This window comes from Hypanus sabinus, chromosome 22 (genome assembly GCF_030144855.1).
Source record: "Hypanus sabinus isolate sHypSab1 chromosome 22, sHypSab1.hap1, whole genome shotgun sequence".
NCBI classification, from domain to species: Eukaryota; Metazoa; Chordata; class Chondrichthyes; order Myliobatiformes; family Dasyatidae; genus Hypanus; species Hypanus sabinus.
Genome location: NC_082727.1, coordinates 6630645 through 6655956, shown reverse-complemented (window position 1 = coordinate 6655956; position 25312 = coordinate 6630645). Strand labels below are relative to the sequence as shown.

Sequence of the window (25312 nt, the reverse complement as noted above, 5' to 3'; positions counted from 1 at the left end):
TAACGCATTTTTTGTCATCTTAAAGATCTGTCTTTCTTCTCCAGCCAGCTTTCCCAAGATAAGAGTTCACCTATAGTAGGCTGTAAATACCATTTTGGATCTAATATAAATACAATTATGTGATTATAAATAGTACTTTCTTGACATATTCAATAGAGAGAAACACAGAGCTGATGTTTCATCTGAATGAACTTTCAATGGAAATAACAAATTAGGACACTGGTTTGCACATATTAATACATTTCTCAACAACCTGCTGGAGGAACTTAGTGTAGCATTTAGCACAATCACTTTACAGCATGTAATCACTGATCGGGGTTCAACTCCCTCGCTGACTGTAAAGTGTCTTTACATTCTCCCTGTGACCATGTGGATTTCCTCCCAGTGCCCAGGTTTCCACCCATATTCCAGAGACGTAAGGTTAGGATTAGTAAATCATGGCCACGCTACGTTGGTGCAAGAAGCAGGGCAAGAGTTGCGGGTGGCCCCCAAGCGCAACACGCATCAGCTTGGTTTGACACCAATGATGCATTTCACTATATGTTTCAATTTTTCAATGTGTATGTGTACATATAAAGCTAATCTTAACCTTAATCTGTGTTGAGCAGTGTTTGTAGGGAGAAAGGTATTGTTGATCTTTCAGATTGTAACCCTGTATCTCGGGTCCTGATGCAGGGTTTCAACCATAAACATGGACAATTCCTTTACCCCCAAGGATACTGCTCAACCCACTGAGCTGCTCCACCAAACTGTTTGTTGCTCCAGCTTCCTATATATCCCATCTCCTGTGTGTTTCTCTTAAAGATCCTTCCACCAACCCACTCAGCTATCCATTTCTAAGACCTAAGTAAGATGTGAAGGAGTGAGACTTGGCATCCACAGACCTGCAAGTCATTAAATCCCTTCCGTTCCTCTTGGATGGGAGCCAGATTCTTTGAAATGGCAGCTTATTAGGCTATCGGACTAATACACAAGTAGCTTGGCCATTGATTCAGCACAGTGAATCCAAATCCCACCATGGCAACTTGGGAACTTTTTAAATAATTCAACAAATCTGGAATAAAAAGCTGGCATCAGTAATGATCATCCTTCAGATTCACTAAGGTCCTTCATGAATTGCAGCTTTATTAAGCTGTAGGTAGGTCACAAAACAAAACAAACAACAACAGCAAAACAAGTCCTTTTCCATCTTCTCTCTCTCTCACACACACACACACACACCCTTCCAGACCAGTGACCACCACCCTTGTCACCAGACTCTCAGGCGCACAGACTTTGCACTTCCAGCCTCCAGTCCCTGGCCAAGACTTGTTGTGATTGCCGGTGCTGCACTGTTGAACATGGTGGGTGCGCTCTGTTGGCAGCAGAATAAATAGCGACACTTGTAGGCTGCCCCTTGTGTGGTGGGTGACTGCTGAGGGTGATGGTGGAGACAGGTATGACAGCGGCTTTAAGAATTTCTTAGGTAAGTATGTGAAAGCACAGGGAATGGAGGGATAAGGACATTGTGTAGGTAGAAATTAGAAACACAGAAATCTACAGCACATTACAGGCCCTTCGGCCCACAAGTTGTGCTGACCATGTAATGTACTCTACAAACTGCCTCGTTTCCCTACCACATAGCCCTCTATTTTTAGAAAAGATTACTTTAGTTGAGGGTTAATTCACTCATTTAATTAGTTCAGCACAACACTGTGAGCTGAACAGCCTGTTCCTGTGCTGTACTGTTCTATGTTCTATCTACATCCATTTGATCTCCTGTAGAGTCGATGTTCTGTCAATGGAAGAGCATCTTCTTTACCAATTATGGCCTATACTTGGCCAGAGTCAGACTTGCAATTGCCCCAACAGTACAGGGGTAATTGGTAATGATGTTGAATGCTAGCATCACCAGGGACAACAACAACTTGTAAATGCACAAGTAGAATTACTGTGGACAAACTATTGAGCAACTATAACTCTGTTTATGAGCTTAAATAAATGATACAAATGATCCAGTGCTCTAGCAGTATTACAAGCAGAAGTATTCACTTCCAATCAGCTCTCTAGGCAATAAGCCCATGTATAATGTATTGCTGTTTTCAGATAATATAAATAAATGTGTTAATAAATGTCTTTTGTATTATTAGAAGCTTAATTTAAGATTTGCCTGTGTTGTGAAAAGTCAATGATTCGTGCCCTGGAATGTGGCTGGTACACTGCCAGCATTTTGTTGTATTTAATTTGGCCAACAAACATAATGAGATGTACATCAGGGCTAAGGAAAGCTTCCTCAAGCAGAAATGTGTGAGTGAACGCCACTTGCTTAAGAGCAGAGAATAATGGAAATAGAAGAAAAGCTATTTTGCTTAGCTTCTGATCAGAGGTCATTATAGACAGAGCAGTCACTTTATGGAAGCATCCGAAAATCATTGCACATGAACAGGGTGTCAAATCACTCTTCTTAAACTGACAAAAGTAGGTGAAATGCCGAATTCCAGATAAAATAACACTGCAATTGAGGAAAGAGGGAGACATCCAAAATTGAGGCTCACACTCCGTTACAGTACTGAGGGAGAGGTGCACTCTGACATGAGGGACCGCCTGAGTCTGCTGATGGTCACTGGGCTTGTAGCTATAGTTCCAAGCTGTTGACTCAGAGCTGTCAATACGAATCCCACCAGAACATACGGAGAACTCAGAGTCATAGGGAAGGCAAGGAAACTGGTCCTTCTGCTCAATTCATTGGTATTGATTTTTGATTTATTTTTGCACCTGTTCCAAGATACTGTAAAAATCTTCTCTTGTATACCGTTCATATAGATTGTATTACTAGACAGTGCACTGATCTAGAATAAGTAAAACAATAATAATGCACAATAAAGTGTAAAAGCTTCTGAAAAATGCAGGTAAACAATAAAGTACAAGATCAAACTGAAGCAGATTGTGAGGTCAAGGGTCCATTTCATCTCACTGCTCTGTTCAAGAGTCTGATTACACAGGGATAGAAACAGTCCTTGATCCTGGTGGTGCATGTATCCACTGCCTGATGGGAGAAGGGAGAAGAGAACATGTCTAGGGTGGGTGGATCTTTGAATACACTGGCTGTTTTACTGAGGCAACAAGAGGTATAGACAATATCCATAGAGGGAGGCTGGATCCAATGATCTGCCCAGCTGCATTTGCAGAGCACTTATTCATGCTAAACAAGGTGCCCATCCAAGCCAGTCCCACATGGCCAATATCCCTCAAAGCCTTTCCTATCCATGTACCTGTCAGTGTCTTTTAGATTTGTAATGGTATCTGCTTGCTCGAGTAGCTCATTCCAGAGTGCACACCATCTGCATGAAGGTGTTGCCCTTCAGGTCCCTTTTAGATCTTTCCCCTCTCACCTTAATCCTGTGCCCTCTAGTTTTGATTTTCATTCCTTTAGAGAGAGATTGCATGCCTCTTACTATGACACAGGCTTTCAAGCCCTAACAACATTTACAGTATGTTGATTTTCCTTGCACTAATTCCAGGTTTATGAGATTTTCCCCATAAGAGGGTAACAAAAAATTCACCAGTCCTGATTAAGGGTCCTCAACTTTTAATTTCCCTCCTGATATGCTGAGTATTTTTAGTGTATTGCTCAGAGCTGTAGTCACACCTGAATGAAGGGTAATCTCATGGAAGCATAAAAGACTCTGTAATGAGCTGGCAGGGAAATCTCTAAAGGCTACTTCCCCAGAGAAGGGTCTCAGAGTAGAGGGCATAACTCTAGGATAAGGATCTAGCCACTGAGAATGAAAAAGAGGAGAATTGCCTTCATCTGGAGGAGAAGGAATCTTAGCTACTTCCAACCTGAGAGTGTTGTGGGGGTTCCCCTACAGTGTGCATTCGCAGTTAAGGTCATTAGGCTTTGGACAATAGAGGATTCAGCTATGGTGAATGATGAACCATCTTCCTTTTGAATAATGAAGCGGATTCATGAGGCCCATTCTCCTTTATCATGCGGACACTTATCCCACGATTTGCAGTACTCAGATCCCAGCCAACTGTGGATCAGCTGCCCTTGAGTGCATTCAAGACTCAGGCATTTGGCTTTTGGGGATCAGTTGGGAAAGTGACACGAGGTCAAAGATTAGTTCAATCCTAAAAAAGTGGGATCCAGGGGCCAAGTGACCTAAACCTGCTTCTGTTTCTGTTTCTTAAGTAGATTGAATAGTCATCATTGTTTTGTTGGTTGTGGAAGAGTACTGTGGGCATTTTCTCCATTTATTCCCCTGTTCAGTTTCCTCTAATTTATTCTGAATCTATTTGTCTCCCTCCAAGCTATTCTCTCTCTGCAACTTCCTCCATCTTCAATGGGATCTGACCACCAAACTTATCTTTACCTTTCATCATCCATCATCACTCCTGATGAAGGGTTTCGGCTCGAAACATTGTCACTACCTCCTCCCATAGATGCTGTCTGGCCTGCTGAGTTCTGCCAGCATTTTGTGTTTTTATTTATCTTTACCTTTCCTTCACTTTCCATAGGAATAATTCTTTCCATGCTTCCATTGTCCATTCACCCCACTCCATTATTCTCCCTCCTGGCACTTATCCTTGCAATCACATAAAGTGTTACACTTGTCCATTTACCTCCTCCCTCATCTCATTCAGGGCCTTAAAAAGTCCTTTCAGGTGAGACAGCACTTCACCTACAAGTCTGTCAGGGTCATCTACTGTATCTGTTGCTCCAGACGTGGCTTCCTTTACATTAGTGAAACTCAGCGTAGATTGGGGGACTGCTTCAGAGAGCATCTTTACTCTGTCCATGACAAACAGTATTTCCCAGTTTGAAATGAGAGGAGAAGACTGGCAGTTTGTTTTTAGGGTTGTTTACCAAGCTTAAAGAATAAATCACAAATGTTTCGTCACTAGTCGAGATGACATCATCAGTGCATATTTGTGTTTTGTTTTTGCCGAGTGCTCGTGTTTATGTCTGACAATGTCTGACACATTGTTCCGCTACATCCTGGCCAACCAGATAGCTAAGTGATCTCCGCTGGCCTATATCTCTGGTTATCGGTCATTGTGAGCATTGGTTCTTTAGGTGTCCATGGCTCATCCCTCGGCCCCAATCCCGCAGGCTCATGAAGTTCAAAAATGGCTCTGGCATTTAGGGCAGCAATGAATTTTATATACATTAACAAACTGAAAGAGAGGACCGAGTATAGAGTATCTAAGCTTATTGATGATACTTGTGCAAATTGTGTAGAAGAAACAGAGAGTCTGCAAGGAGATAGAGATAGGCTAAGTGAGTGGGCAAGGGTCTGGCAGATGGGAGTACAATGTTGGTAAATGTGAGGTCATCCATTTTAAAAGGAAAAATGAAACAGCAGATTATTATATAAATGGTAATAAACTGCAGGATGCTCTTGTGCAGAGGGACTTGGGAGTGCATGTGCATGAATCACAAAAGGTTGGTTTGCAAGTACAGCAATCTATTAAGAAGGTAAATGGAAGGTTGGCCTTTATTGCTAGAGGGATTGAATTTAAAAGCAAGGAGGTGAGGCCACACCTGAAGTATGGCATGCAGTTTTGGTCTTCTTACTTGAGGAAGGATAGACTGGCTTTGGAAGCGGTGCAGAGGAGGCTTACCAGGTTGATTCCAGAGATGAAGGGGTTAGACTATAAGGAGAGATTCAGTTACCTGGGACTACTTGCTGGAATTCAGAAAAGTGAGAGGAGGTCTTATAGAAATGCAAAACATTATGAAAGGGATAGATAAGATAGAAACACCGAAAGTAGTTTCCACTGGTAAGTGAGACTGGAACTGGGGGACATAGCCTCGGGGAGTGGATTTAGGATGGACATGAGGAAGAACTATTTTTTCCCAGAGAGTGGTGAATCTGTGGAATTCTCAGCCAACTGAAGCAGTAGAGGCTACCTCAGTAAGACAAGGTTGGATAGATTTTTGCATAGCAGGGGAATTAAAGGTTATGGGAAAAAGGCATGTAGGTACAGGTGAGTCCATGGCTAGATCAGCCATTATCTTATTGAATGGTGGAGCAGGCTTGACAGGCCAGATAGTCTACTTCTGCTCCTATTTCTTATGTTCTTATGAAGGTCGTCCATATCTGGAGGTGTTCAGGACTTCCTTCATTGTGTCAGTAGCTTCCTTGCAGTCTTCACTACTGTCAGTCATGAAAGTCCTAGTTGAAGACTCAGGAATACCATGGCACACAGATGTAGAAGGATTCTTCATTCCTGTTTCCATAACAATTTTGTTTTATCAGTTAGGATTGTTAGCCTCAGCTAGATCCCCCAAACCTGGAGGGCTGGTGGACCACTCTTAGTCTGGTCTCTACCCTTTGACATGTTTGGTATGGGTGATCCTATCAAGAGCCAAATCATAAAGCCTTGACTCCAGCCAACATAGATCTCTGGGTCATTTAGGCATACAAACCTCCAAAGCGACAACAAGACTGTTGGCATCTTGGAGGTCAAAGTGCAAAGTTCAAAATAAATTTTATTGTTTAAGTACATATACGCCACCGTATACAACCATGAGATTCATTTTATTGGGGGCATACTCAACAAATCTATAGATTAATAACTATTATAGAATCAATGAAAAAATGCCCAATTACAGTGTTCAACCAGAGTGCAAATACAAAAAGAAGAAACAATAATAATAAATAAATAAACAATACAGGTCCACAATCCTTATCCAAAATCCTTGGGGCCAGTTGCATTTCGGAATTCAGAATCCCTCCTTATTGGTTCTGCCCCCCCCCCACCCCACAGATACGAAAAAGTACATATGCTCAAGTCCCTTATTTAACTTGTCTCAGTGCGGTGGACTTTAGGACCCGGCAGAGCTAAAGACCTACGCACATCCTCCCGTATACTTTAAATCATCTCTAGATTACTTATAATACCTAGTACAATGTAAATGCTATGTAAATAGTTGTTATACTGTATTGTTTAGGGAATAATGACAAGAAAAATATTTTATTTCCAACAAAAACATTCAATAAAACATGAAAATATACAGCTTCAAACGAACCGAATAAAACACATGGTAAATGATTTATTGGAATAAATGTAGAACATCACTGTCACTATAAAACTTCAGTAACTTGTCTTTCTGTTACTTTAAATCATATACAGTGGTAGTTCCAACACCATATTCTTCAGTAAGAACGCACAGACACACCACGATCAAGCTTCTGCAATAACTCCACTTTCTGCATTATTGATAATGATAGATGCTTTCTTCTCTTTTTCTCATTGTTACCCATAGGGGTATCTGCAGCTCTTTTCGACATTTTCACAGTGAAATTAAACACAAAGTCAACAGTGAAAACAAAATAGTGAATAGCAAATGCACATGTAACTAGTACAAGCACTGAGCCACAACTGACGTCTGGCGGCCTCTGCTAGTGCTGCCACGTCACACCTGAGTGACATCTGTTGCTGATGAGAAAGACTTCAGTTTTCGGAGTTTTTTTTGGATTTCAGAATTTCGGATAAGGGATTGTGGACCTGTAAATATTGAGAACATGAAATAAAGAATCCTTGAAAGTCAATTCATTGGTTGTGGGAACATTTCAATGATGGGGCAAATGAAGTTGAGTAAAGTTATCCCCCCTTGCCCTGATGTTTGAAGGGTAGTAACTGTTCCTGACCTTGTGATATGAGTCCTGTACCTTCTTCCTGTTGGCAACAGCAAGAAGAGTTCATGTCCTGGGTGGTGGGTGCTCCTGATGATGGATGTTGCTTTCCTGTGACAGTGTTTCATGTAGATGTGTTCAGTGGTTGGGAGATCTTTACCCATGATGGACTGGGTCATATCCGCTACTTTTTGTAGGATTTTTCTTTCAAGTACCCTCCATAGAATTACACTCTAAGGAATTTTTCAAGTGTTTTAGGAAACAAACCAAATCTCTTCAAATTCCTAATGAAATATAGACACTGTCTTTCCTTCTTTATAGATGCATTGATATGTTGGGATCAGGTTAGTTCCTTAGTGATCTTGACACCCAGGAACTTGAAATTGCTCACTCTCTCCACTTTTGATCCCTCTAGAGGGTTGGTTCATGTTTCCTCGTCTTGCCATCCTGAAGTCCACAATCAGCAAGGTTGTTTACTGTGACACCACTGAACTTTCTGCTATGTCTCGCTCCTGTACACCCTCTCATCTCCATCTGAAATTCTAGTAACAAGCAAGTGCAGAGATGTGATGTTGAGGCTTTATAAGGCTGGTGAGGCCTCACCTTGAGTATTGTGAACAGTTTTGGGCTCCTCATCAGCAAAGATATGCTGGCATTGGAGAGGGTTCAAAGGAAGATCACAAGGATGATTCCAGGAATGAAAGGGTTATCATATGAGGAATATTTGATGGCTCTGGGTCTGTACTTGCTGGGATTTCGAAGCTGGGGGGGGGGGGTATTTCATTGAAACCTTTCAAATGTTGAAGGGCCTAGATTAGATGTGGAAAGGATTTTTTCCATGGTGGAGAGTCTAGCACATGAGGGCACAGCCTCAGGATAGAGGAGCATCTATTTAAAACAAAGATTCTGAGAAATTTCTTTAGTCAGATGGTGATGAATTTGTGGATTTTTTTACCACTGGCAGCTGCAGAGGCCAGATTGTTAGTGTATTTAAGGCAGAGATTGACAGCTTCTTGATTATACATGGCATCAAAGGTTACAGGGAGCAGGCTGGGGAGTGGGGTTGAGGTTGGGAAAAAAGGATCAGCCATGGATGAATGGTGAAGCAGGTTTGATGGCCTAATTCTGCTCCTATGTCTTATGGTCTTATGGAAAGAGTCTGAATGTGATGTCTCAGAGCCGAACCTATAATATACAGCAGTGGAGCTGGGAGGAAACAGTAGAGGTACTGGGAACAGTCGGGATGAATGTTATCATGAAGCATTAATTACTTGATAAACCAGGAACATTCATCAGAGCTACACCCCTCCCCCTCACCAACACATTGACCCATGTGGATTAAGCATTGCACTGAAGGTTTACAGAGAGCAGGTAGCCTGGAGAATTTGGCTCCAGTGAATATGCCAAGCAGCTGTCACTGGAAGATGGCCAGGACAGTGTGCACTTGGAGCCAAGTGATTCATGTAATGGTCTTCAAAATCCTGTCTTGTTCAACTTAAATTTAGAGTGGGAGCCTCTTGCATTCATGAGGGAATCTGGAGCGACATAAGGTGCTGAGACCCTCTCCAGAGGAAGCTCTTTACCTGAAACATCAACTGTCCATTTTCTTCTGTAGGTGCTGCATGACACATGAGATAATAAGGCGTTAATACACTGGAGCAGAATTAGGCCATTCAGCCCATTGAGTCTGCTCTGCCATTTGATCATATCTGACCCATTTCCTTCTCAACCCGATTCTCCTGGCTTTTCCCCATAATATTTCTTGTACTGATTTATCAAGAATCGTTCAACCCCCACCTTAAATGCAACCGCTAACTTGGCCTCCACAGCCACCTATGGCAATGAATTCCATAGATTCACCACCCTTTGGCTAAAGAAATTACTCCATCTCTCTGTTCTAAGTGGATGTCCCTCTATTTTGAGGTTTTGCACTCTGTACTAGACTCCCTCACTACAGGAAACATCCCCTCTATCTAGGCTTTATAACATTCCCTAGGTTTCAATAGGTTTCACATGTTCATTCTTTTAAATTCCAGAGTACAGACCTAGAGCCATCAAAAACTCTTAATTTGTTAAACCTTTCAATCCTGGAATCATTCTTGTAAACCTCTTTGGAACCCTCTCCAATGTCAGGACATCCTTTCTTGGAAGGGGGCCCCTAAACTGCTCACAATACTCCAAGTGAGGGCTAGCCAGTGCCTTATAAACCTCAGCATTACATCCTTGTTTTTATATTCCATTCCTCTTGAAATGAGTGCTGACATCTCTTTTCCTTTCCTCAGCAGCGAATTAACCTACAAATTAATGTTTAGGGAATCCAGCATAAGGACCCTCGTGTCTTTTACACCTTAGATTTTTGTAATTTTCCCATTTAGAAAATAATCTATACTTTTACTCCTTCTACCAAAGTGCATGACCATATACTTCCCAATACTGTTCCATCCGCCACTTCTTTGCCCATTCTCCTAATCTATCCTAGTTCTTCTGCAGCCTCCCTGCTTCCTCAACACTACCTGCCCATATCTATCATCATATCATCCTCAATCCTGGCCGCAAAGCCATTAATTCCATCATCCAAATCATTGACATACAATGTAAAAAGGCCCCGCTGAGCTCATTCAGCACTTTGTGTTCTATAGCACACAATGGCCTAGTTTTCTCACAGTGGGAATAAAATTCAGCCCATTCAGTTTTATTCCCTGGAGCCCAGGAGAATGAGGAGAGACCTTATAGAGTTGTATAAAATTATGTTAAGATGAATGAATGCAGGGCATTTCCCTTCAAGATGGGTGAGACTAGAACTAAAGGCCATATGCTTAGGGTAAAAGGTGAAATATTCAAGGGAAATCCAATGGGAGACTTCTTCACTTAGATGGGGTTGCAAGTGTTAAATGAGCCCCCAGTAGGAGTGGTGCATTCCAGTTCAGTTGTAACATCTGAATAAGTGCATGGATGAGAGAGGCTGAGAGGGAGATGCAGATAGAGGGGACGATGAAGAAGATCACATTGGAATGGACCAGATGGGCCAAGAAGCCTGTTTCAGTGCTGTAGTATGCTATGATTCTATGGAGTCCAAACATTTTTTAAAATTCATTTTATATCATCTTGTTATCATCTCTAAGGATGATATTTTCTCCTATTTCTAATCGCTTTTGGTAAGGTGATAGTGAGCCATCTTCCTGAACTGCTGAAGCCTCGTCAGTGAAAATGCACCCACACTGTTTTCAGCATAGACCTCTTTCTAGGTGAACTTTCTATCTCATACGTAATATATGGAAAATGAAAATGGACAGCAAGGTGGGGATAGATTTAACAATTAAAGATTAGCTTTATTTGTCACATGTACTCCAAAACATTGAAATATCCAGTGAAATGGGCCATTTGCGTCAACGACCAGCACAGTGTGAGTAACGACAGGGGTAGCCATGTTTCCAGCTCCAACCAACACTCAATAACCTGTATGTGTTTGAAATGTGAGAGGAAACTGGAGCACCCGGAGGAAACCCATACATTCGGCGGGAGGAGGTACAAACGCTTACAGACAATGATGAAAATTGAGCCTCAATCACTAGTGCTGAAAAGCATTACATTAACCACTTTATGGACAATATCCACTCTACATGGAGAGTACAGGGTTTAAAGAAATATTGCTCTCTTCTGCTATTGCTGACAACCCATGATGAAGAAGTACTGAAAGAAGGCACAAAAGACTGCATATTCTGGCATCCAGAGCATGTAACAAACTGTCAGAGCAACTCAGCGGGTCTGACAACATCTGTAGAGGAAAATAAATGGCCAATGGACACAATGTCCCTTCATCTCGGCTGAGAGTCTCAACCCAAAACCATGATTGGCCATTTCCACCTACAGATGCGGCCTAACCCACTGAGTTCTTCTAGCAATTTGATTTACTTTAACAACTTAAAAGAGAAAGAAGTCTTTTTTGAGTATGTTAACTTAAAAATTGTGTTATATTAATATATTTAAAAGTACTACTGTAACGTTCTCCTTCGCGTGTCACGAACGCCGAATTTAACGTCGAGATAAACCACAGTTAATAAGAACCAGATCGCAGTAAGATTAACCATTTACTGTTCACTCTTCACATTAACATATGGTGAAAACTGTTGATAAAACAATACAAGATTGATACAGTATTTGTTCCTTCCTTAATATCACATTTCAAGTGTAAATACTTGCAAAGGTGACTATAACTACATTACACTAAGGTGCAGTATACAGGGAGAGTTTACCTGCTCCATTGACTACTTTAAATACACTTCCATGCAAACTATCCGCGACTCTTTAACTAACGAAAGCAAAAACATTATCTACCGTCGTTACTTCTAACAGGATCGGCATTAACATCTTAGTTCAATATATCGATTATCTATTAACTTACAGAGTTGCTCTCACTGTGATTTCTCATGCCTGCAAAACAACTTCTGCTCAGGTGAGCCTCGTGGTAAGCCCCCACCCTCGCGCTAATTTCAAACCGGTATTTTCCCACAAGACGCGGCGAAACCGGATGTGACGTCATCGCATGCCGATATATTTTACATGCAATGAATATACTTTAAACACTTCTAATTCTAACTAGAAAATACTATTGAATGAATTACTAAGCGAAAATATTATAAACTAAATAACTGTCGTAAAGACAGCACACTCCCCGCTTGACCTTCGTAAGGTCACAATGAGCAGAGTACAAAACTTAGTCTCTTAATCAGTCATTGGGTAGAAGTAGAATAACTTCTGTAACTGGCCTTTGGTAAATTTTCACATCGCCTTGGTCGGTAGTCTTCAATTCAATCTTCCTGACATGTCCATCCTCGCTAGGGAATGTAGCAGTGATTCTGGCCGTTGGCCAGCTGTTGCGGGCGATTTGCTTGTCCCTGAGCAGGACTAAGTCTTCAACTTGAAGATTCCTTCGGGGTTCTGTCCACTTTTGTCTCTGTTGCAACAAAGGTAGATATTTTTGTCTCCAGCGAGGCCAGAACTGATTTGCCAGAGCCTGGACTTGTCTCCATTGCTTTGTGTACAAATCCTTGTCTGAGAAGTCTCCTGGTGGAGGAGGTGCTCCTGCCTTCTGCGTAAGGAGCGTTGATGGCGAAAGTATAAAGGGGTTTTCTGGGTCAGAAGACACAGGTAGGAATGATTGTGCGTTTATAATGGCTGTGACCTCTGCCATTAGGGTGCACAGTACCTCGTGGGCCAATCGGGTGCGTTGCTGCATCTCAGGTTTCCTTTTCTGGGTTTTCCGTAAGGACGTGAACCGTTTGACTGCCTGCTCTTTGTTATCTGGTGAGCGCTGACGTGGTTCTCTGAAAGGCAATGGGGCAACCCCATTATTTGCTTCATCTCTGAAGACCTTGGTGCCTTTGGGTTTTAAAGAAATGGTTTCTTGAGCTGATTGTGCAAGTTTGTTTCCGTGCTCGGTTTGAACGAAAACTGACTGACCTAGCGTCTCGTCGGTTACTTTACGCTTGGTAATGTCTTGTTGTGCTTCTTTAGGGTACACCTCAGTGAGGCAGATCTTGGAACAAGAACGGCTTAACTGAGTTTGACCGCAAACTTCTGTACAGTTCGAGCTGACAATTGTTGTCCTGGAGTGAACCTCTCCCTCCCCGCCGTCCTGTTGTGGGGGTGAAGGAGCGTTGTCGGTTCTTTCATTCTTGACTTCATCACGGAGCCGTGAGGGTAAATTTCCTTCCTCGTATGGATGTGATGCAATCGTGACTCTCTGAGGTTCCTCGTAGCTGGGGAAGTTATCGAATACGTATGGAGAGGGGAGACGAGCCTGCCTGTCTATTTGAGATTGTACATAGTCGCTTGTGCATTCCACTCTGGTCCTTTCTAAAGTAGATCTTGCTTCGGTCAGATCACGCGACCCTTCAGCTTCTTCTATGTACTCTGCTTCCGCCATGGCAGCTTCTTCTTCTCTTTCTAGCTGCAGCACTTGCAACTCTGTCAATATTTTTGCCATTTCCAACTGGGTTTCGGCTTCTCGGGCGGCCTTTTCGGCTTCTCTGGCGGCCCTTTCTTTCTGGATTTCGGCTTCTCTGGCAGCCTCTTCTCTTTGTCTGGCGGCCCTTTCGGCTTCTCTGGCGGCCTCTTCTCTTTGTCTGGCGGCCCTTTCTTTCTGGATTTTGGCTTCTCTGGCAGCCTCTTCTCTTTGTCTGGCGGCCCTTTCTTTCTGGATTTCGGCTTCTCTGGTGGCCTGTTTCATTTTCAAAACTGCTTCTTGTTTGGCGTAACGCAGTCGCACCTTGGCGGCTTCTGCCTTGGCTCTTGCCTGTGTGGACTTACTTGATGTCGTTCTACTGCCCTTGTCGCTGGGCGCCATCGACTTGATCCCGGATCGAGCTGACATTGCAGCACTTGGAACACCTGATAACGCCTGGGTGGGCTTACTTGATGTCGGTTTACTGCCCTTGTCGCTGGGCGGCGTCGACTTGATGCTGGATTGAGCTGACATTGCAGCACTTGAAACACCTGATAATGCCGCTTTTTCACTGTAACGTTCTCCTTCGCGTGTCACGAACGCCGAATTTAACGTCGAGATAAACCACAGTTAATAAGAACCAGATCGCAGTAAGATTAACCATTTACTGTTCACTCTTCACATTAACATATGGTGAAAACTGTTGATAAAACAATACAAGATTGATACAGTATTTGTTCCTTCCTTAATATCACATTTCAAGTGTAAATACTTGCAAAGGTGACTATAACTACATTACACTAAGGTGCAGTATACAGGGAGAGTTTACCTGCTCCATTGACTACTTTAAATACACTTCCATGCAAACTATCCGCGACTCTTTAACTAACGAAAGCATAAACATTATCTACCGTCGTTACTTCTAACAGGATCGGCATTAACATCTTAGTTCAATATATCGATTATCTATTAACTTACAGCGTTGCTCTCACTGTGATTTCTCATGCCTGCAAAACAACTTCTGCTCAGGTGAGCCTCGTGGTAAGCCCCCACCCTCGCGCTAATTTCAAACCGGTATTTTCCCACAAGACGCGGCGAAACCGGATGTGACGTCATCGCATGCCGATATATTTTACATGCAATGAATATACTTTAAACACTTCTAATTCTAACTAGAAAATACTATTGAATGAATTACTAAGCAAAAATATTATAAACTAAATAACTGTCGTAAAGACAGCACAACTACTGATCTGCAGAAGTACTTGTCAGGGTGAATACAGAAAACATACTACCTCTTTGCTGCATTTTCTCTGTCAATGTCTGTCCATCTAGACCATTCCTATCTCATTCCTATACTCCACCATGTTCTGTCCTCTATGACTACACTCTTTTTTTAAAGATATCCTGTACTTATTATAGTGGCCATTGAGACTAAGTGTAAGTTTGTGGTGTTCTGCTACTTTTTTTTTGTGGTGCCCATCCACTTCAAGGATCAATGTGTTGTGCATTCAGCTATGCTCTTCTCACACCACAGTTCTAATGTGGTTATCTGAGTTACTGTTGCCTTGAATCAGTTTGCCCATCCTCCACTGACCTCTCTCAAAAACAAAGCATTTTTGCCCACAGAATTGCTGCTCATTAGATTTTTTTGCACCATTCTCTGTAAACTCTAAAGACTGTTATGCATGAAAATTCCAGGAGATCAGCAATTTCTGAGATACTCAAACCACCTATCTGGCACCAACAATCAATCCATGGTCAGAGTCACTTCTTCCCCATTCTGATGTTTGGTCTCAACAACGACTGACTCTCTTGACCACGTCTGCAAGTTTTTATGCATTGAGTGGCTTCAAAGGTTTCAAAGGTACATTTAATGTCAGAGAAATGTATACAATATACATCCTGGAATGCTTTTTCTTTACAACCAGAGGAGAACCTCCAAAGAATGAACGACAGTTAAATGTTAGAACCCTAAAGTCCCCCCAGCTCCCCTCCCTCCTGCACGTAAGCAGAAGCAAGCAACGATCCCCCCCTTCCCCCACTGGCAGAGAAAGGCATTGGCACTCACCACCAAGCACTCAAGTGTGACCAAGGCAAAAGTAAAGACACAGACTTGCTGCACTCCAAAGACTACATTGCTCATCCAGTATTTGACATATCACAGGCTCTCTCTCTCCTTACTAAGGAAGAAAGGGGTGACTCCATTTCACAGCGAGAGGGGAGACATAACAAACAACTGGCTGGTTTATGATGTTAAAATTCCATTGCATCGCTTTTTACAAGCTCTGTGCTGAGAAATCTCAGGTCTCTGGGCACACAAACGTAAATCTTCTGACTCCCACGATGATACACGGATCTCCTACCGTGACACCGATCTTCGATCCGCCTGTCTCCAGAGCCACGAAATCTTGGCCCTCCAAAGGTAAACAACCCTCTTAGGCCGAGGCCCTGGAGTGCCGAACAACGGCCAGTTGTGAAACCTAGAGGGCGGGTCCCATTCCCACAAAGAACCGTAGTCAGCATATAACTCCAGGTCAGGGTCTTCAAAAGAACCCTGAAAGGGAAAAATAGAGATATTAAAGATGGAAATAGAGCTGTTTCCAAAGATGAAAGCAAAGGAGCTTCTGTTAGGTACCATTAATATGTTTGATTAGATATTTGCATAAACAAGCAGGTGTACAGGTGTACCTAATAAAGTGGCCACTGAGTGTATATCTCCTGTTGTACTGGGTCAGCTTGCTTTAACCTTTTCATAATTTATTTACCCATTATTTCTTAGTTCACCTGTTTCTCCGGAAGCCTCAGCAGATCATACGCCTTTTCCTCTGTATTGATTTGTTGTTCTGGAAAGCTTCCAGTCTCCATGAAGAGCTTCCCATGATTGATGTCACTGGTGCATTTTATCATAGCAGCCTTGTCTGTGTAATATAATGTTAATTAACCTTTTACAGTGATCTCATTAAGATCTCAACAAAGCATGGAGATGCGAACTTCACGTAGCTTTGTCGCTTGGCTCGGTCATCACAGCTTGGATTATCATCTAACTGAATAAATCACATCCCTCAGGATTTTTATTCTGTTGACATAGATAAAATAGAAATTACTTGCTTTCCACAAAGGGCCTCATTTTTTTTGGAGTAATAAGAGTAGTTTTAGGCCCCATATCTAAGAAAGGATGGGCTACCTTTGAAGAGGATCCAGAGGAGATTTCTAAGAATGACCTTTGGGATGAAAGGGTTAATGTATGAGGAGCATTTGATGGCTCTGGGACTGTACTCACTGGAATTTAGAAGAATGAGGGAGGGATTTCATTGAAACTTAGTGAATATTGAAAGGGCCATATACAGTAGATTTAGAGGATGTTTTCAATAGTGGTAAAGTCTAGAACCAGAGGGCACAGCATCAGAATAGAAGAATGTCCTTTTAGAACAAAGATGAGGAGGAATTTCTTTAGCCAGATGGTGGTGAATCTGTGGAATTCATTGCCACAGGTGGCTGCAGAGGCTAAGATGATGGGTATGTTTAAAGCAGAGGTTGATAGCTTCTTGGTTAGTAACAGTGTCAAATGTTACGGAGAGAAGGCAGAGAATGGAGTTAAGAGGTAAATAAATTAGCCATGCTCAACTGGAGCAGTTGACAGGCTGAATGGTCTAAATCTGCTCATATGTCTTATGGTCTTTGTTACCAATTGGATTATCTGGCAGACATCATGCCCATAACCAACTCTGAACTATTTTCACCATGTGTAAAAAAACTTCAAGAATACAGTTGAACATATAACCTAACACAAGTTAGCAGAGAGAGTGTGGGAATTTTTTCTCTATCAGGATGCCATTGAATTAATCGTCCATTTGTTAATTATGAATGAAAACAGAAAATGGTGGAAATACATTTGTAGAAAGAGAAACAACACACTCTTGATGTAAAAAGATAAATAGATTCAACATTTCCTAGTGAAATTCCTTCATCAGGACTGGAAAAGTGAGAGAACAACTTTGATTTATTTCAGATTTATAGTGTCAACAGTTTTTGTTTTGATATTCACCAGACACTAGATTATTTTCACATTTTCTCAAATGTTCAGCGTCACTTGCCGTCTGAGTGCAGCAGGAATCTGCTTACCTCAGTTTGCCATCACGTTGTTTCTTTCACACTCTGCAACAGTAAAAATATTTCAATTTCAGTTACTAGCTTTTTGGGGACAGCAACACATCAGATATTGATATGCAATTTCAGCAAATTGGAATCAGTACTGCTGAAGAGCTGCACAGGTTTAAATATCTCTTTTTCCTACAAACATTGCATTCAAAGCAGAGAATCAGTAAAACATAGTTAAAGAGGGATTTGCCCTGAGCATTACTGGGCTCTCCCAACCATTGAGCACATCTATATGAAACGCTGTCATAGGAAAGCAGCATCCATCATCAGAGACCTCAGCATCTAGGTCATGCTCTCTTCTCGCTGCTGCCATCAGGTAGAAGCTTCAAGAGCCTCAGGACTCGCACCACTTGGTTCAAGGACAGTTACTACCCCTCCACCATCAGGCACTGGAATAAAAGGAATAACTAAACTCAAACCCTATCATTGAGAAGATTCCCACAAACACTGATCTCACTTTAAGGACACTTTGTCTCATTATCTCATTTTCTACTAATTTATTTATTTATATTTGCATTTGCACAGCTTGATGTTTCCTGCACTTCGGTTGATCTTTCATTGACCCTGTTATAGTTACAATTCTATAGGTTTGCTAAGTATGCCCGCAGGAAAACGAATCTCAGGGTAGTACATGGTGACACATATGTACTTTGATAATAAAATTATTTTGAACTTTGAACAAGTAACAACTCAATAAAGTATCCTGGATTCTTTCTAACCTTTTGTTAATCACTTTGCTGCCATGGTTACTGTTGTCCCCAACTGTTTTCCTTCAACCTATGGAAATACATTTGTCCTAATCCCTCTAACAAAATGGCTGATTTTCTGTACATGGCCTACTTTGACCTCTTCTGTGCCAAATGCCAGTGCTACTAGAACATTGATTTACCATGTTTGGTTCTTCCCATGGATAATGAATGCAAGCTTTAAGTTTTAGTTAACATGTTATCAACTGTGAATGAATTAGAATCAGATTTATTATTATTGACTTATATGAAGTGGAAATGGTGTTTTGCAGTAGCAGTACAATGCAAAGGCATAAAATTATTAAATTCCTCTATTATCAATGTCAAAGTAAATAGTGCAAAAAAAGAGAAAAGGAAAAGGAATTTATGCTCATGGACTGTTTGGTTCACTTCCATCAGGGAGGAGGCTACGTCACATCCACATTGGCCCAGGCTCAAAATCAGTTATTTTTCCCAAGCAGTAAGGCTTTCCTTGTTCCCCTGAATCTGCCACATATTATTCATTGGCTTAATTGTTGTGTTATTATGAGCAGGTACATTTGGGCTTCTAAGTACTTAAGGCATTGCCCAAGCCATTCCAGTCAACAGACCTGGTTCTTCTGACTGAGAAAGAATTGAGTGTGTCTCTGTATCAGTGTGAAACTGAGTGTCTCAGTCAATGGACAGGATCACAGAAACAAAACAGAAACATATGACCAGTGCGCTTCTATAGTCATCGCATGTTAAAAACACACACATCTCTTGGTAACTGTTATTGGTTTATTCTGAATACTTGTACTGAGATTCATGAAAAATATTGTTTACATGCCTCCATACAGACCTAAGTCCATCTAGGCAGTACAAACCGGAAAACCATATACAGAGGAAGTGCAGTGCAGGCAGACAACTAAAGTGTAAAGGCCATGTTGAGGTAGATTGAAACATCAAGCATTTGTCTTTATGAAGGGTATTCTAACAGTGGGATAGAAGATATCCTTGAATTTGGTGGTGTATGTTTTCAAGCTTTTGTATCTTCTGCCTGATGAAAGGGTGGGGGAGGGAGAATGACTATAGTGGGAGGGGTCTTTGATTAAGCCGACTTTCCCAAGGCTGCAGGAAGTGTAGGCAGAGTCATGAGAGGGGTGGCTGGTTTTCAGGACAGACTGCGCAGTGTTCACAACTCTTTGCAATTTGTTATGGTCTTGTGCACAGGTATTGCCCAATCCAAAGAAGATTATCGCAGAATTCACCTAATCATATTGACAAATCTACACTGTTCAGGTTAACTGATCCTGTGATTGTGGACTTCAGCTAAGTAGGTAGAAACATGAAATGATTCCAGAGGGCAATTCCCAGTTAGCAGTCTGCTCTGCTCCTGAAATCTCCATAAATTACCAGCCTCTCTGGAGAGTTCAATGGAGTCAGAGGGCATCAAATCATACAGGAGATGGTAGATTGGATCTGCTGCTTTCATAGTGGTTAGGTACCATTAGAGAGGTTGTCTATACTTAGTATATTTATTTGGTTCATCTGCTCATTAATCCAAGCATAAGTTGGCACATGGCCTAGTGGTTAAGGTGTTTGTCTAGTTATCTGAAGGTCACTAGTTCGAGCCTTGGCTGAGGCTTGCATGTGTGTCCTTGAGCATGGCACATAACCACACATTGCTCTGTGACAACACTGGTGCCAAGCTGTATGTAATGCCCTTTCCTGAACAACATAGGTGATGTGGAGAGGGGAGACTTCAGCTTGGGCTAGACAAAAAACCTTGTCCAGGCTTGTGCCCTGGAAACTTTCCAAGGTGCAAATCCATGGTCTATTGAGACTAACGGAGGCCTACAATCCAAGTATCTAATCAGCCAATCATGTGCAGCAACTCAATGCATAAAAGCATGTAGACATGGTTGAGAAATTCAGTTGTTGAGATCATACATCAAAATGGGGAAGAAATGTGATCTGAGGCTAGATCCACACTACACCAGATAAATCCATAACCGAAGCTTTTTCTCTTCGTTTTTACCCTCCATCCACACTAAAATGGCATTTTCGTCTCCTGAAACCAGAGCTTTTCAAAAACACTTTTCAAGGTGGATATTTTTGAAAACGCTACTCAAGCATTTGGATGGCGTAACCGGAGACTTTTGAAAATGCTATCAGAGAGCAGTGTATTATTTCATTGTTTTCTTGAATGCAACTTAACAATTTCAGAACAGACGACAACCAGACTGAAGCCAGAAGAGTTAAAAGTGTACTCACCAAATACTTTGACCCATAACTGACTAAATAAATATGTATATTCACTTTGCCCTGTTTTCTGTCCTTGTTCATATGAAGGTGGTTTACCTATTTATGCAAGTACTTCTCTGACAATAGATGTGTAACAGCCCAATGTAACATTGTATGGAAATACAAGATAACTATACACTTAACAAGGTGCTTTATTAATGCAACAGAATTAGTCCGTTTTTCAATGTTCGTCGTCAGCTGGGTCATACAGTCCGTGAACTCCCTGTCGGTTGCTGCCATATGCTCCAGTATTTGTTTCTTTTTTAGTTTTAAGTTCTCCTTCGCGAGAGCCAACAGTTGTACATCATTTTAAGTTTTTCTAGTCTGTAACTACACAAACTTTTACGGCGAGATTCAACACCAAACATGTCGCTTATTTTCAGTAGATGTGTCCTGCGCATGCCCAGTAGGAGGATATTCACCAAAATCTCTGTTTCAGTGTGGATAGGGATATTTTCAAAAACACATATTGTGGATGCCTATCATTTTTACCCAAAACCGGTGTTTTCAAAATTATCCGGTCTAGTGTGGATGTAGCCTAAGTGTCTGACTGAGGAATAATTGCTAGTGCCAGACAGGGTAGTTTGACTATCTCAGAAGGTGCTGATCTCTGTTATTGGTTGCTGTTGCACTACCCACTGCACCATTGTAATGAAATGGCCTTTATGGGTGGCGTGCAAGACTAGTTTTTGACTATAATGTTGTACATGTGACAAAGCCAGAACAGCGAACAACAAAAATCCAGTATCAGGATGTTCTAATATCCCACTCTGTCAGCACCTGCTTCACGAACTCTGTTTCCTTTGCTCCTTTGAAACTCAGTCAAGCCCTATCTCTCACACTTCTCTTAAACTGATTGGGAAAGCTCATCAATACTGGAGAACATGTGAAAAGATTAAAAAGAAGTGAATTGTAAGTACGCTAGTGTATAATAGGAGTAACATCTACAGTCTGGAAATCCATTAGATAGACACCAAAATCCCAAGGGTGCAGGATGATTTGATTTTTACCATACTCATTTCAAATTGCTGTTTAGATGCACATTTAATGCTCATGTACATTGCTGACATCAGCTGTTGACATGTTTGAATTTCCATCCCAATGTTTGAGCTTCTGTCTGTATCATGGCAGAATATCTCAGAATAAAACAAAGGGGACAATAGAAAACCTTCTTCCACCAATCAGTAAAAGATACATCAAGCTTAAATAACTTCAAGTTGTTTAACTGTTAAACAGCATTTAAGCAACTTAAATGTCAAGCCAAAATCTGTGCACATCTTATCAAAAGACCATAGGACATAGGCGCAGAATTAGGCCACTTGGCACATCAAGTCTGCTCCACCATTGCATCACGGCTGATTTATTATCCTTCACAACCCATTCTCTTGCCTTCTCTTCATACGTTTTGAGAGCCTGACTAATCAAGAACCTATCAACCTCTGCTTTAAATATACTCAATAACTTTCCCCATGCATAGCAATGAATTCCACAGATTCACTACCTTCTAGCTAAAGAGGTTCTTATTCATCTCTATTCTAAATGGAGGTTACTTTATTCTGAGGCCTTGCACTCTGTTTTGGACTCACCTGTTATAGGAAATATGCTTTCTTCAGCCTTCTGCAGACTCCCTGCTTCCTCAACACTAACTGCCCCTCCATCTATCTTAGTATTGTCTGCATACCTGGCTACAAAGCCATCAATTCCATCATCCAAATCTTTGACATACAATGTGAAAAGAAGTGGTCCCAATACCAATCCCTGCGGAACGCTACTTGTCACCAGCCGCCAACCAGAATAGACCGTAAGACCATAAAACATAAGAGCAGAATTAGGCCATTCAACCCATCGAGTCTGCTCGGCCATTCCATCATGGCTGATCCCAGATCTCACTCAAACCAAAACACCCGGATTCTCATCATATCCTTTGATGCCCTGACCAATCAAAAACCATCAACTTCTGCCTTAAATATACCCACGGACTTGGCTTCTACTGCAGTCTGTGGCAGAGAATTCCACCAATTTACTACCCTCTAGCTAAAATAATTACTCCTTACCTCTGTTCTAAAGGGTTGCCCTTCAATTTTGAAGTTGTGCCCTCTAATTCTGGATACCCCCACTACAGGAAATATCCTCTCCACATCTACCCTATCTTTTAACACTCGGTAGGTTTCAATGAGATCCCACGATCCCCCCATATTCTTCTAAATTCTAGAGTATACAGGCCTAAAGCTGCCAAACACTCTGCATATGTTAACCCCTTCATTCCTGGAAACATCCTTGTGAACCTCCTCTGGACTCTGTCCAATGACAACACATCTTTTCTGAAATATAGGGTCCAAAACTATTAACAATACTCCAAGTGCAGTCTGACTAGTGTCTTTTAAAGGCTCGGCATTATTCTTTTGCTTTTATATTCTATTCCCCATGAAATAAATGCCAACATTATATTTATCTTCTTAACCATAGACTCAACCTGTAAGTTAACCTTCTGGGAGTCCTGCACGAGGACTCCTAACTCCTCCTGCACCTCTGATGTTTGAACCTTCTCTTCATTTAGATGATCGTCTGTGCTATTGTTCCTTTTACCAAAATGCATTATCACACATTTCCCAATACTGTAATCCATCTGCAATATTTTTGTCCATCCTTCCGACTTGTCTAAGTCCTACTGCAATTGCATTGCTTCCTCAACATTACCTACCCAACCAGCCATCTTTGTATCATCCACAAACTTTGCCATAAAGCCATCAATTCCATTATCGAAATTACTGACAAACAATGTTAAAAGTAGTTCTCCCAATATTGACCCTGAGGATCATCACAAGTCACCAGCAGCCAACCAGAAAAGGCTTCTTTTATTCCCACTCCCTGTCAGCCATTCCGTTATCTTCTCCAGTATTTTTCCTGTAATGCCGTGGGATTTTATCTTGTTAAGCAGCTTCATGTGTGGCACCATATCAAATGCCTTCTGAAAGTCCAAGTAAATAACATCCACTGCCTCTCCTTTGTCCACCCTGCTTGTTACATCCTCGAAGAATTGTAACAGATTTGTTAGGCAAGGCTTCCCTTTACAGAAACCATAGTGACTTTGACTAATTTTATCATTAGTCTCTAAGTACCTCAAACCTAATAGACTCCAACACCTTCCCAAACATTGAGTTTAGGCTAACTGGTCCAAAATTTCATTTCTTTTGCCTTTCTCCCTTCTGAAGGAGTGTAGTGACACTTGCAGTCTTCCAGACCTCTGGGACCATGCCAGAATCAAGTGATTCTTTAAAGATCATTATGAATGCATCTCTTCTGCAACCTCTCTCAGGACTCTGGGATGTAGTCTATCTGGCCCAGATGATTTATCCATCTTAAGACCTTTCAGTTTGCCTAGCATTTTTTCCTTTGGAATAGCAATGGCACTCACTCCTGCTCCCTGACACTCACAAATCTCTGGCACACTGCTGATGTCTTTCACAGTGGAGACTTGCAAAGTAGCCATTAAGTTCATTTGCTAATTATTTGTCCCCCATTAATACCTCACCATCATCATTTTTCTGTGGTCCAATATCAACTCTCACCTCCCTTTTGCTTTTTATATAACTGAAAAAACTTAAGGTATCTTGCTTTATATTTTAGGCTAGTCTGCCTTCATATTTCATTTTTTCCCTTTTTATAGCCATTTACTTCCCTTTTGTTGGATTTTAAAAGCTTCCCAATCATTTCAATTTCCCACTCACCTTTGCTACCTTATATGCCCTTTCCTTGCCTTTTTTGCAGTCCTTACATTTCTTTGTCAGCCACAGTTGCCTACCCCTACCATTTGAGAACTTCTTTCTCTGTGGGACATATCTATCCTGCACCTTGTGAACTATTCCAAGATGACTGGCATCATCCCCGCCAGAATCCTCCTCTAATCCACCTGGGCAAGCTCCTCTCTCATGCCTCTGTAATTCACTTTTATTCCATTGCGGTACTGATGCACATGAGTTATGCTTCTCCCTCTCAAACTGCAGTATGAATTCAATCATATTATGATCACTGCCTCCTAAGGGTTCCTTTATGTTAAGCTCCCTAATATGTTCTGGGTTATTACACAACACCCAATCTAAGACAGCCTTTCCCCGAGGATGCTCAGGCACAAACTGCACTAAAAAGCCATCTCACAGGCATTCAACAAATTCCCTCTCTTGCGATCTAACACCAACCTGAATTTTCCAATCCCCTTGCACACTGAAGTCCTTCATTACAATTGTGTCATTTCCTTTATTGCATCCTTTTTCCAGCTCCCTTTACAATCTCAACCCCACATCTTGGCTACTACTTGGAGGTCTATATATGATCCACATAATTGTTTTTTAACCCTTGAAATTTCTCACTCCACCCACAAAGATTCGATATTCTCTGACCCGATGTCACCTCTTTCTAAAGATGTAGTTCCATCTCTTTCCAGACAGAGCCTTTCTGTCTGTCTTTTTAATACAATGTATATCCTTTGATGTTAACCTCCCAACTATGGTTTCTTTCAGGCACAATTCAGTGATGTCCACAACGTCATTCTGACCAACTCTAATTACACCACA

General features: G+C 41.6%; 2 protein-coding genes across 2 annotated transcripts in view; one reads left to right on the top strand and one right to left on the bottom strand.

Annotated features, from left to right (window-relative positions):
• LOC132379726 (VPS10 domain-containing receptor SorCS1-like) overlaps positions 1-25312 on the top strand; it is a 1404942-nt gene that overhangs the window by 1064434 nt on the left and 315196 nt on the right. The window lies entirely within an intron of this gene.
• The window catches only part of LOC132379725 (plectin-like), a 30580-nt gene continuing 16915 nt past the window's right edge, over positions 11648-25312 (bottom strand). Inside the window, exons 2-4 of the mRNA XM_059948014.1 lie at positions 17695-17727; positions 15936-16126; positions 11648-14269 (exon numbers count right to left, since the gene is read on the bottom strand). Of these exons, the coding sequence (XP_059803997.1) occupies positions 12352-14103 (1752 nt within the window). The 5' untranslated portion in view covers positions 14104-14269; positions 15936-16126; positions 17695-17727 and the 3' untranslated portion in view covers positions 11648-12351. The remainder of the gene's footprint in view (positions 14270-15935; positions 16127-17694; positions 17728-25312) is intronic.